General features: G+C 47.8%; 2 protein-coding genes across 5 annotated transcripts in view; both read right to left on the minus strand.

Annotated features, from left to right (window-relative positions):
* The window catches only part of LOC116942526 (disintegrin and metalloproteinase domain-containing protein 17-like), a 32,363-nt gene extending 31,710 nt beyond the window's left edge, over positions 1-653 (minus strand). The window contains exon 1 of one of the 2 annotated variants that reach the window (XM_032954537.2): positions 415-653. In XM_032954537.2, coding sequence (XP_032810428.2) covers positions 415-553 — 139 coding nt within the window. In that variant the 5' untranslated portion in view covers positions 554-653. The remainder of the gene's footprint in view (positions 1-414) is intronic. The other variant, XM_032954538.2, reaches the window with a different exon arrangement.
* Positions 654-8,009: 7,356 nt separating this feature from the next.
* Positions 8,010-13,587, minus strand: part of LOC116942527 (sorting nexin-17-like) — a 30,350-nt gene continuing 24,772 nt past the window's right edge. For 2 of the 3 annotated variants that reach the window (XM_032954542.2, XM_076067152.1), the window contains exons 15-16: positions 13,392-13,436; positions 8,010-9,564 (exon numbers count right to left, since the gene is read on the minus strand). In XM_032954542.2, the coding sequence (XP_032810433.1) occupies positions 9,415-9,564; positions 13,392-13,436 (195 nt within the window). In that variant the 3' untranslated portion in view covers positions 8,010-9,414. The remainder of the gene's footprint in view (positions 9,565-13,391; positions 13,437-13,587) is intronic. The other variant, XM_032954543.2, reaches the window with a different exon arrangement.

Consider the following 13,587-nt stretch of genomic DNA (forward strand, 5'->3'; position numbering starts at 1 on the left):
CCCTCCCGCCCCTGCGTACGTTCGCTTGACGCACCCCCCCCCCCCGAATCCTATAGAACGGCCGCTATTTAATCCACGCAGATAGTCCACCGCTGGACTATCTAACTAATTTGAAGAGAAATGTAGACAAACTATTATTGAGGCTTCACCTCCCCCCCCCCGTTCCCTATGCATACGTACATTGTCAGTAGACCCCCCCAAACGCAAGCGTACGCATTTGGGTTAAGCCCCCCCCCCTTCCATGCGTCCGTACTAAATGGATGGCCCCTAAAGGTGGTGAGAGATATGAAAGTGGTGAGAAAGGTTAGGGTGGTGATGGAGGTGGTTGAGGGCTGCGTTCTGCGTACAAGGGGCCAGACCCGGCTCGGAGCTGATCATGATAGGCGTCATTTAGGACGAGGCCGCAGCTCTTACCCGCAGGTCGCCTCGGCGCCCCGTGCCGTTCAGCCGCGCTCCCCGATCCCGCCGATAGAAGCAGCAACAGGAGCGACAGCGAAATCACAGAGGGATCGGGCCCCGGACCCGGTCCCTCCAGACCAAGTCCGGCCTCCATTGGAACTCCGAGCGCCTTGACGGCGACAGCAGCAGGAGACCGAGGTGTGAGAGCTTCCTGCTGTTGGTCAGCCACGCCCACCGACTACGAGCACCGCCCACGTACCACAAGCCACGCCCATCACACACAGACATGCCCAGACAACAACAAAAACAACCGTCACGTTACACAAGCAGAGAGAAAGGAGGGATTGACACGGTGGCCAAGGAGACCTGGAGCTTCGTATGGTGCTACAGGCGAGCTCGTTTCCACACAGCCTTATGCAGCCGATGCAAATATGCCGCTCGACTGATTGACACCTCGGCTGTCAAAACGTAACTTGTAATAAGCACATTCTCTTTGGTTCTATTCGGTAAAGTCACGTAGGTAAAAAATATAAAACAACAAAAATCACGACGTTTCGGCCACAACGCAAGCAGCCGTCCTCAGGTGAAGAAACAGAGCTGTCGGAAAGCTAAAAGTTATTGGCTTCAAGCACCCCGACTCCGCTGCTGATGAGACACTGCGCGTCGAACCCGATCCGCAGTTTTATTGAAACCGGTCCTCTCCGCTTAGCGCGATTGCCTACGTACGGCACGAAAGAAATTCAAATGAATAATGACTCAACGCTGCTGAAACCATGCCGTATCTTACGGATTATGTAAGATACGGTAGAGCTTTATGTTATTTTATATGCGGAGAGACAGCGACATAAGGGAGACGCATTGTCTGCTTATCTATAATGTAGCAATTTAGAATGTCCATTGAGCTGACATCCATCATCATTTGAATACGTTGCTTAGGTTAAAGGTGCAGCCCTGCAATTGCTCGCACGCGCTACTGCTGCTGTAACGACATCCACTCAAGGAAACTCTACAAAGCCCCCCCCCCTCCACACACACATTTGATGTTTTGGTATACTCTTCCACGCCGGCCAGACGTCATTGAAGAGGTGGGAGTACTCACACTTTGCCCCACCACACGCGAACTAGCGGTCGACTTAACTGAGGTGAACCAATTGGTACTGCTGGCTGGACAGAGGCGGCGGGGGAGGATTTAAGGAACCTGCCACGGTGGCTAGGAGATGTTGACTCCCTCGCCTGGTATGCAGGAGGTCGTGGGGTTTCGATGCTGACCCTGACGCCTGCTGCTGCTGTATATTTGGAGTCTGCGTGTGTGTCTCTCTCTCATCATCATCATCACGGTGGCTAGGAGATGTTAACTATCTCGCCTGGTGTACAGGAGGTCGTGGGGGTTCGATGCTGACCCTGACGCCTGCTGCTGCTGCTGTATGTTTGGAGTCTGCGTGTGTCTCTCTCTCATCATCATCATCATCATCACGGTGGCTAGGAGATGTTAACTACCTCGCCTGGTGTACAGGAGGTCGTGGGGGTTCGATGCTGATCCTGACGCCTGCTGCTGCTGCTGTGTGTTTGGAGTCTGTGTGTGTGTCTCTCTCTCACCGTGGTCGCGGGGACTTTTCTCCAGGGTCCTCCGGCTGCTCCCCTCCACGTTTCGCATCAACGTCACCACGCGTTTAGAGTCTTTGCCCGCTGTACATTTCCATGTGATGAGCCTGGTCGCTTCTGATAAAGGAGCTGGAGAGCTCAGTGGGCCTTAGCTGGTAAAGAAATGTTCAATTGTTACATTTTGGTAATATACAGGGTGTTTCACGAAGATGGACTCAATTTCAAAGATAGAGCGATTTCAAATCGGGTCGATCTTTATGAAACAGCCTGTAGTTTTAACTGCCTCGCCAGGAAGATGGAATCGAACCGGCCACCTCTGGATTACACACCCAGTGCCCTGACCGACAAACACACCGCGATGGCAAATTAAATTCCAAGTTGCGTCGAGTTATTCTAAAACCGGACACCTTGGGCTTGGGTTTCCCTGTGAATGTGTTGCCTGGAATGGCATTGAGAGACGAAAAGAGGGGCTCGGGAATTAAAAGAACGCACACACAAAAAAATCCCCCGTATAGCCTGTAACAGACTGTCGGGGCAAGTGCTGTTAGCGAGCAGCACCTATGAAGGTCGGAACGGCACACGAGGGCGTGGGTGGCCAGCACCACGCCCGGCCGCCTTTGTCTCTCCCAGTGGCGATGTTTACTACACACCGCACCAGGTACTCATTTGAGGCTGAGTCGACCTAGGGGAGGCCCAGGACCGGTTAGAATAATCGTCACTGGGCGTCACTTGGCGTTGGCCATAGCGCAGCGCTAACTGCTGCACTACCGCTCCGCATTGAGAGAAATAAAGAGGGACTCGGTAATTAAAGAACGCACACACACACACACATGTGCACACACACACACGTGCACACACACACGTGCACACACACACACGTACACACAAAGAAAAAACAAAGATCCCCCATATAGCCTTAACAGACTGTAGGGGCAAGTGCTGTTAGCGAGCACCTATGTGTGCGTACACACACGCACACATACACACACACGAGTTTCCATTCGGCAAGGTCCAGTCCGTCCGAGACCATCCCTCTACCTGGCACACTGGCATCGCATGCCCGGTCCTCACCCTTCGTCCTGCGGGTGGTGTGCCCACAGGACTCGGGCCCGGTGGGCGAGCTTCAGATTCAGGAAGGACGGCGGACGGTGCCGACACGGTCGTGGAACAAGGGACCGGCTCTCTTCCCTCTCACAGATTTTGCTTTGTTTTTTAGGGGCCATGGGGGTACGCCAGTGCCGGATGAAGCTAGTGCGGTGCCTGTTGCATATGTTATAAAAGGGGACCCTAGATAAAATAAAATAAAAACACGTAAATATTAAAACACACACGTTTGTAACCTTTATCGTAAAGTAATTGTATTTTTGCATTTGTTATACGGCCAGATAATACGACAAATCGCTAACCTTAAACACCCAGTCGTTCATAAAAGTAGTATAGTACTATAGTAATAGAGCAAGTGCAGAATCACTGAAGCGGAATTGATAGCTTGAAAGCATTTAGCGCGGGGCCCGTAGCATGTGTAGCTACTTTTGCCACGAGGATTATCCGGCACGTGTGGTAGACCGCTTCTCCGGTCTACACGCGCGCACACACACATGCACACACAACAACAACAACCGCCATTCGCCACTAAGTGGCGGTGACGTCACCACGACGCTTGTGCCAGGCTATGTGCACCCTGAGGCCACGTGAAGTGTCGAACGCCCGCTGGCAGGAGGTCACGGGGCAGACCCAGGTGCCACGGGTCGACTGACTGAGATGACTGGCTGATGCACCACCTGTGCCCCCTACTGTGCCAACCTGCTGTGCTTTAGCCACCCGGCGCTCCGCTCGTTGTTCTGAGCGTCGCTCCTCCGCCCTCCGTTGTTGTTGGAGGGCGACTGCCTCCAACTGCCCAGTAGCATCCTTCACGAGCCTCCTCCACAGAGGCCGATCTTGACACCGCTGGTACCAGTCATCAGCAAGTCCACTCAGCTCCACGTCCTCCTGTACCACATCACTCCATCTCTTCTCTAGCCCGTGCCGCGCCCGCTTAGCCCCCTCAATCCGGCCGAACAAAAGCTGTTTCGGCATGCGGTGGCTGGGCATGCGGGCTACATGACCCAGCCATTGGAGCCTTCCCCGCCGGAGGAGCTCACCGATGGGACCTTGCCCAGATCTTTCAAGGATTTTTGAGCTCATCACACAATCCAGTGTGGTTAAACCCAGGATGGATCGTAGGCAGGCCAGCCTAAATGTTTCTAACCGGCGAAGATTAGGGGGGTCCAAGTTTCGCAAGCGTAGAGAAGGGAGGGAATGACCGTGGCCGAGAAGACCTGAAGCTTAGTGCGGAGCGACAGACTAGGTAGCTTCCACACAGTGTTACGCAACCGATGAAAATATATTGCCGCTCGACTGATTCGGAGTGAGACCTCTGCTGTTAAACTGGAGCCAGTCATAAGCACACTGCCCAGGTATGGGAAACTCTCCACTCTCTCGACAACTGCCCCATCACCGATTGAGAGTTGTGGGGGTGGAGTGTCCGATGGTACAAAATACCCAGGCAGGTGCTTAGTTTTGGTGGGGCTGATGGTAAGGCCCCACCTCTTAGTGGCACGCTCCAGTCTCAGTAACAGCGTCTCCAACTCCTCCTCCGAATGTGCAGCTATTACCAAATCATCAGCATACATAACGTGGTTGAGCAATAGGGAGCCATCCCTTGACCGCACCCGGGCGTCGATCAGCCTCCCATTATATCTGTACCATATGGAGATTCCTGCGGTACAGCTATTGAAGGCTTCACGAACTACGTGGTCAAAATAGATGTTAAATAATGTGGGAGCCAGAGGACATCCCTGTCGCACCCCAAGGTTAACAGGGAATGGCTCTGACTCCCGGCCACGTAGTTTTACCCGGGCCCGCTCACCATCATGAAGGTCCTTAATGATCGTGAGCAGAGGGTCAGGTACTCCAAAAGCACGAAGAACAACCCAGAGCCCAGGCCTACTGATGGTATCATAGGCCTTGACCAGGTCAATAAAGCAGAGATGTAGGTCTTGTTGGAATTCCTTACACCTCTGCTGTAGCAGACGGACAGAAAATATGGCATCTGTGCAGGACCGCCCTTTCCTGAAACCGTATTGGGGCTCCACAAGCCTCTCCTCAGCGTGCCTGGCAAGGCGATGTAGAATAATCTTTGCCAGGACCTTTCCCAGCACACTGAGGAGTGAGATGCCCTGTAGTTGTTACAGTCTGTGCGGTCCCCCTTCTTAAAAAGGGGGACCACCAGGACATCCTTCCAATCCTGCGGAACCCGTCCAGTGGCCCAGACTGTTGTTATGATGTCATATAGGGCAGTCTGTGCACAAACGCCGCCCTCCCTCAGCATTTCGCTTGGGAGATCATCTCTGCTCGCTGCCTTTCCTGGTCTCAGACTCCGAATCGCCTTCAGTTCTTCCTCAACAGATGGCACCTCAGCCAGCCACGCACAGGGGGTGACTTATTCCAATATTTGAGGCACCGCAGCCTCAGCAGGGTCATCCTCACTTTGTGCCACGATGTTTTCCTGGCTGAGGGATTTTCCCTCCCCCAGGACCTCACAGAAATGCTCAGCAAATCTGCAAACCTGTTCCTGGGGGTCGGAGATTGGGTCACCGTTTTTTCCCATAATGATGGTAATAGGTGTGGCGCTGCAGATTACTTTTTGATGGAGTTAAATAGAGATTTGTGATCACAGGTCACTGAGGCAGACTCCATCTCCTCAGCAACCCGCGACCACCACCCATCCTTGCAGCGCCTCACGGCTCTCCGAACCTCCTAGCGAAGGCTGCGGTAAGCCTCCTCATTCTCTGACGTGGATTCTGTAGCCGATGACAGTGGGCCTGTCGCTTTTTCTCAACCATCCTGAACACCTCCTCTGTCAGCCAGGGTCTCTGGGGAGGTCTGGACCGCGTACCCAAAGCAGCCATTGCAGCTGCATGAGTCAGAGTCCTAAACCTCGCCCATTTACCCTCGACCTCAGGAGGAGTCAGGGACGATGCGAATCCCAGCCGCAAACGATAGTGAAATTCTCGCTTGCAACTTTCATCAGATAACTGAGACCAGGCCACTTTAGGTTGGAATGGGGTCCTGGGTGTACACCCACCACCGGAGCGGAAGAATGGCAGGCGCATTTTACAGATGACAATTCGATGGTCAGAGGGCAGATCAGCTCCACGTTAGGTCCTGGTGTCAAGGACATGGGCTCGTATCCACTCGTCCGTCACTATGTAGTCCAGCAGATGTTCTTGCTTGCACACACACACACGTGCGCACACATATACACACACGTGCACATACACACGAGTCATTATTCATTTGAATTTCTTTCGTGCCATACGTAGGCAATCGCGCTAAGCGGAGAGGACCGGTTTCAATAAAACTGCGGATCGGGTTCGACGCGCAGTGTCTCATCAGCAGCGGAGTCGGGGTGCTTGAAGCCAATAACTTTTAGCTTTCCGACAGCTCTGTTTTTCACCTGAGGACGGCTGCTTGCGTTGTGGCCGAAACGTAGTGATTTTTGTTGTTTTATATTTTTTACCTACGTGACTTTACCGAATAGAACCAAAGAGTATGGATCCTTGCAGTCACGAAAGCTTTAAATCTAGAATAAGCACATTGCCAAGTTATGGGAACTCCACCCTCTCGACAACTACCCTTTCACTTATGGGGTTTGAGAGGGTGGAGTGTTTTATGCCGATCACTGCCCGACGGATTTTACGCATTTTCTGTAGTCAGGCCCCTGGTGATGCTGTTGTATTGCCAGGTATTGCAAAAGCGCAAATAAACAAAAACACTCAACATATCCATCTGTAAAGCTACCCTAAGGGGCCGTCCATAAATGACGTCACGCGATTTTGGACGATTTTTGACCCCCCCCCCCTCGTCACATGGCGTCACAAAGTCAGACCCCCCCTCAAATATGACGTCACAAAGTTCTGCCATCCCTCCCCCCCCCCCATGCAATATTTCAATTTTGAAAAGAAAACATGCTTCAAATCGCTTTACACTATTGTCATTGTAGTTCGCACTCTGATGTTTTAGGCGAAAACGTGTATTAAAAAGGCGTTGGAAAGCTGAAATTTAGCATAAAATTCACTTGAAAATATTCGTCTAACTAAAACTGCAGATGTTCAGAATATGATATTTAAATTATCTTATAATTATCATAATTATATTAAAAGTAATTATTACTATAAAAAATACTTTAAACTTCGTAGTAGAATTAAGCAAAATGGAGAGTACAATTAAAACAATCACATATTCATTCCACAGAATGAAAAGCCCTGGTAGAATGTTGAATAACTACATTTATGCTTCTTCGTTCTCCGATGGAGAAGCAAAATGCTCCTTCATGGAATAAATAAAAGGTGACCTTAGTAAATTTAAATAATCAAATAGTTAATAATGAAAAATAATCTAAATTAGTGTTGTTAAAACAATTATATTTGAGTGTTTCAGTTTTCATTTATTTGGTATAGCCCTGTGAGCCATTCGGCTCTTGTATCGGGTGCAACCTTAACAAACAAAAACATGAACAAGAAAACATCTTTAAGTGACTATGTGTTTATTAAGTAGAACGTGTTGTTTATATTTAAAGTAGCGCATTTTTATGTAACGTCACATTTCTCAACCCCCCCCCCCTCGTCACACATCGTCACAAATGTCTGACCCCCCCCCCCCCCAGGTGCGTGACGTCATTTATGGACGGCCCCTACACGTCAACATGTAATGGGCGACGTTTTTACCAATGGCCCTTATTCGTAGCACCTGTTGTTCATTGCACATAAACATGCTTTTGTTGAAACACCGCCTGTCGTTTCATCTTCAGGTCGTTATTGAGGAATGTGTTGAGGTTTCCCCTCCACTATAGAGTCGAGACAGTCACGGTCACCGTAGATTTGTAAGGGGTGATCAACGCAACATTTATTTTGTTCTATCTTTCGGAGCACAGCGACCACCACACAAGTCCACACGACAGGAGGCGATTTTTTAAAATACTAACAATTTATTTTGACTAAGTATTACAGCTACATCAGCAACAGCATAACTGTATGAAACACATTAAATGTAACTAGTCAAATTAAGCATCGAACGCCAACGCGGCGCCGAGAAATGGTACGTCAATTCCTCTCCCTTAGCACCAACCTCCCTTCCCTCGACCACAACCAGCCCTCGACGTTGTCACCATCAACCCTTGGCTCCATACCTCGCCCTGAGCCATCCCGCACGGGGGAAGCCGGCACTAACGGATGCTTGCCTGATCCCAACAAATGTCGAAGCCCCAAGTTTCGTTTGCAACAGATGGCAGTGATATGTAGCGATCAATAATACTGCGATGTAAGGCACAACACTGAGCAAGGCGACTTGCACACCTCAACGCAACATGTGGCAACAAGAGAAGTGAAATAGGCTACGGATGCACACCCACACTATTTCAGAAAACATCTTCGGCACGCGTCCAGCACTACAGGGAAATCCTATTATAATCCCAGGCGTGGATCTCTCTCAGGAAAGTAATAACGGGCCATGTGAACCATTACTAGGGTATCCGAGCTTAGCGTCTCAGGTACTGGATATCTCTACAGAGATTCATAATGGCTGTCAGAACTACGATTGATTTGCTCAAAAGGTACTTGTCAGATGAATTGGGCAGTGCCGCATCTGCAGTGTTAGTGGGACACGACTCTTCTCATTGCCAACTCCGTCACACTGCGAGGGCCAGGATTAGCACAACATATAACAACGCCGCGGCACTGCTTTGCAGACAATCCAGATTCGTTTTTATTGACGCTCGTTTATCCAGGTAATATCATAGTTTTGGGATGTAATACCAGCCACATTGTATGGGCTCTTTTTCAGATGAAAAACAGCATCTAAGTCATACAACTGCTTTGCACTGCAGAGTCATTGGAATAACAAAAACCTCACATCTGCCAATGCAAGGCAGCACGTGCACCTCAAAATAACTTTGTTGGGGTCTGACATTACAAGCAGTGATGGAAGCCCGATCTGGCAATTCTGAATTGATGTTCATAACCCCCAATTATCAAGTTGCCCGGCTTTAATATGTACTCTTTAATACGTACTTTAATACGTACACACATTATATCTGTGATCCCATCAGGCTTAAAGGTAGCGGCAGCAGAAGGGCACAAAGCCATTCTTGCATCCCGTTTACATACACACTTTCATATACTCTACAGGGACCTGTGAACGTTCGTGTCATGTTCCCACTCCTATAAAACATGTCATAAAAATATTAATGTTTTAAATATCTTATTGCAAGCTCTCATGCAAACGTGGGTTTCAGCATGTGATCCCAGGCATATCAACATTGAAGCCAGCTTGTCCGATCTGCCTGATCGTCGTCGGCTTTGAGACGATGCCTCTTCACAGGTCATCATCCCCAATCCCCTCAAAGGCATCATTTTCCAAGTAGCCATCGCCACTTCCTCCACGCACTTGGCTCCCTCTGCTTGCCAACCCGCCAACCAAGGCTGAGCACGCAAGGCCACGCAGCGACATAGAAGACAACTTGCTCTGCAAAGCAAACCAGAAACACACCGATGCTACACCACCCCAGCAAAGCAGCTGTAACCCGAACCCACATTACATTCAAGAGACTGTGGCTCCACTTAAAACGAGAATTTGGCAGCGCTAATCCCTAATCATGACCCAAAGTTAGTGGTGCAATTTCTTTATTCATGTGGTATGGTTCCGTCTCTCCACAGGCCACCTACTAGTGACCTTCCTACCATATGTATGGACGTGTGCTAAACATCTTGAATAGTGTCAAAAGAGACTTGCCTTTGTCTTGCTGTTGTATTATGTACAGGTCATACAGAATGGAATCGTAACAGTGACATGGAAGTGTGATCCGAGTAAACTCATGACTAGAAACTAGAGCCATGGTCCAAGGACAGAACTACAGGTACACTTCTGGTGTGTACATCGTACTCTCTGCACTCTCTTGAAGCATTCCCATGGCTGATTCCATTGTCAATGCGTGCAGTATTGCATGGTCACAAGCAGACTGGCAGCAAGGGCCAACTGCACCACAGCAACACTTAAGATATTCTCGATTCTCAGAAGAATATGACTAGTGCCCATAACTTTCGCGTTCATCTTATTCACTATACAGCAAACCCTTTATCTGCGAGGGTTACGTTCTTGAAAACATTTACGAATGCAGAATTCGCGAATGCAGAAACCTTGTTCCAATGAGAAAAATTGGGTTGCGTTCCTGGTATAAATGAACATAGGGAGGGAATCATAAATGTTTAACAATGACTACAATCACGTTAAGAACTGTGTGTTTTTTATCTTTGATTATGACAATTTGACAATGGAGATGGTGAGGAATTCAGGACGACTCCTCAGGAGATGCAGGTTTTTGATAACTGTCTGTTGTTATCATAAATCTTGACTTAGGGGACGTCCATAAATGACGTCACGCGATTTTGCCCCCCCCCCTCAAATGACGTCACAAAGCTCTGCCCCCCCCCCCTAAAAAATGAAACATGCTTCAAATCGCTTTAAACTATTGTCACTTTAGTGCGTATGTAATGTGGCGCTGAACTTTGATGTTGTAGGAGAAAACATTTATTAAAAAGTCTTTAATTAAGTTGAACGTGTTGTCTATATTTATTTAAAGTTGTGCATTTTGATGTGACGTCACATTTCTCAAACTCCCCCCCCCCTCGTCACACATCGTCACAAATGTCTGACCCCCCCCCCCCCCCCAGGTGCGTGACGTCATTTATGGACGGCCCCTTAAAGCTTTCGTGACTGCAGGAATTCATATTCTTTGAGTCTTTCGCTAAAGTCAGTAGTTAAGTTCAAAGAAAATTAACAAAAAACTACGACGTTTCGATCGCAACACAAGCAGTCGTCATCAGGAAAAGGGGGTTAGCTTCTAAAGTCAAACTGTTTATAAAGGTTTGAAATGGGCATAGCCCAAATGTCAGCAGCATCGGCGAGGCAGATAATGTTAATGTAGGTGGTGGGCGGCGACCGCGACGGTGATGGGTTTTCCACCAATTAAAGGGCTGCCAGGTAAAAGTTAGCATGTTAATGTGAGAGATTAGCATGTTAATGTAAGAGATTAGCATGTTAATGTGAGAGATTAGCATGTTAATGTGAGAGATTAGCATGTTAATGTAAGAGATTAGCATGTTAATGTGAGAGATTAGCATGTTAATGTAAGAGATTAGCATGTTAATGTAAGATCGGAGAGCAGCCTTCACGTCGAGCGTGCTGAGGTGGCTATGTTAATGTGAGAGATTAGCATGTTAATGTGAGAGATTAGCATGTTAATGTAAGATATTAGCATGTTAATGTAAGAGATTAGCATGTTAATGTGAGATCAGTAAGCGGCCTCCACGACAAGCGCGCTGAGGTGGCTATGTTAATGTGAGAGATTAGCATGTCAACGTAAGATCGGTGAGCGGCCTCCATGGCGAGCGTGCTGAGTTGGCTATGTTAATGTAAGAGATTAGCATGTTAATGTGAGAGATTAGCATGTTAATGTGAAAGATTAGCATGTTAATGTGAGAGATTAGCATGTTAATGTAAGAGATCAGCATGTTAATGTAAGAGATTAGCATGTTATTGTAAGAGATTAGCATGTTAATGTGAGAGCGACCTCCACGTCAAGCGCGCTGAGGTGGCTATGTTAATGTGAGAGATTAGCATGTTAATGTAAGAATGCAGAGCCGCCGCCGCCACCTCGAGGTCGGTGCGCGAAGGTGGCTGTGTTAGTGTGAGAAATTTAACCTGTTAATGTAAAATCGGAGAGCCAAAAATAACAACTAATATTCTTTAGGTCTTTCGATAAAGCCACATAGATAGAAAAAAAATATATAAAAATATCAGTGATATTTTTATTATTTTTTCTATATACGTGGTTTTACTGAAAGACCCAAATAATATTAATTCCTGCAGTCACGAAATCTTTAAGTCAAGATTTAATAACTAACATCGGAAGGAGGTAGGATGGGAACATCACAGCCAGTTTTGACTTAAACTGGTTGATAATGTCCTTGCAATGATTGCTAAGTTTGTACCAATCTTCTCGGTTGAAATTGTGTCTGTATATTTGGATGGTTTCATGAAGGAATCTTTGTTGATAGCCAAACTTAAACTGGTTGATAGCGTATTGCATGTCAGGGATCACATCCTTCACAGATGGGATCAGATCACGAATTTTATGTACTGTGTTAAATCGAACCTGGATCTTGTGTTTGCTCATGATTTTGGAAATCTTTTTGATGACCCCTGCTATGTATGGCAAGGTGATGGCTTTGATTAGTCCCATCTGTGAAGGATGTGATCCCTGACATGCAATATCCTGGTGTCTACAAACTAAGCTGTGTCTTGCGGATGTAGTTAAATTGTGTAAACTAAGCGACATGTCTCGGACCGTGTTCGTGAACATAAGGCGGATCTGTAACACGGTAGGACCAATACCTCGGCCGTGGCTGATCATTGTTTGAATGCGGTGGGCTCACACGAAATTGATTTCTCTAAGACAAAAGTACTTTGCAAACCCACCACCGTCACGGTAGCTGCCCACCACTTACATTAACATTAGCTGCCCTGCCAATGCTGCTGACATTTGGGCTATGCCCATTTCAAACCTTTATAAACAGTTTGACTTTCGAAGCTAACCCCCTTTTCCTGATGAATGCCGCTTGTGTTGCGATCGAAACGTCATCGTTTTTATTCTCTTTGAACCTATCTACGTGACTTTACCGAAAGACCCAAAGAATTTTGTTATCATGTTCACACTCTGGGGAGCGCTACCCGTTATACTTTCCTTGATTGCATTTGAGTTATTTTAATACACAATAGCGAGTTCAGAGCGGGATTACTGTAAGACTGAAGACTACACGGGCAGCAGAGGGGGTGTGCCTAATCTTCACAGTTTCAAATGTAATAATCTGCACACTCCTCCCTGATGTGAGTGGTCTGGCATGTACACTCGCGAATACTTGAGTCCGGCAAGTCGCGAATAGGGTTTACTGTATCTGCAATGCTGAGGCACGTTAAAAAGGCCTCCTAATTGATTACTGCATCCCCTGAACGGCCTGCCAAGCCCTAAAAAAAATAAACACCCCTGCACTGGTGTCATGAGAGTTATCCACTCTTGGCGATGTTCCACTGAGTTGAGAGTCTGTCAGACCTGTACAGGCAGCTGGCTGCAATCAGGTAAAGATGTGACCAAAGTGCTGTGAAAATTGCATCTGCATTGTGGAGGGAGAAAACCTGAAGCTTGGTTTGAGGATCTAAGACCACACTCAGCCAAACACCAATAAAGGCAGTTTTGTATAATGACAGTGGAGATAATTATTCTTGTCTGAACTTACAGACACTCTGACCGTGGGGAGTTCTTTTGCAGATTCTGGGGACGTCTGAAAAGGACACAAAATTCATGTGAAACAACTCCCTCAAAATGTCACCCTCCTGCGGAGGGAGCTGGTAGGAACGTTGGGTTGCTCAGTCAATGGCCAGGGTCAACGGCGGCGTGGTGTATTCCGCAAATATGCCGGACTGTGAGGGCGG

Source organism: Petromyzon marinus, chromosome 15, assembly GCF_048934315.1.
Source record: "Petromyzon marinus isolate PM22_M1 ecotype Great Lakes invasive population chromosome 15, UKy_Petmar_22M1.pri1.0, whole genome shotgun sequence".
Lineage (NCBI taxonomy): Eukaryota > Metazoa > Chordata > Hyperoartia > Petromyzontiformes > Petromyzontidae > Petromyzon > Petromyzon marinus.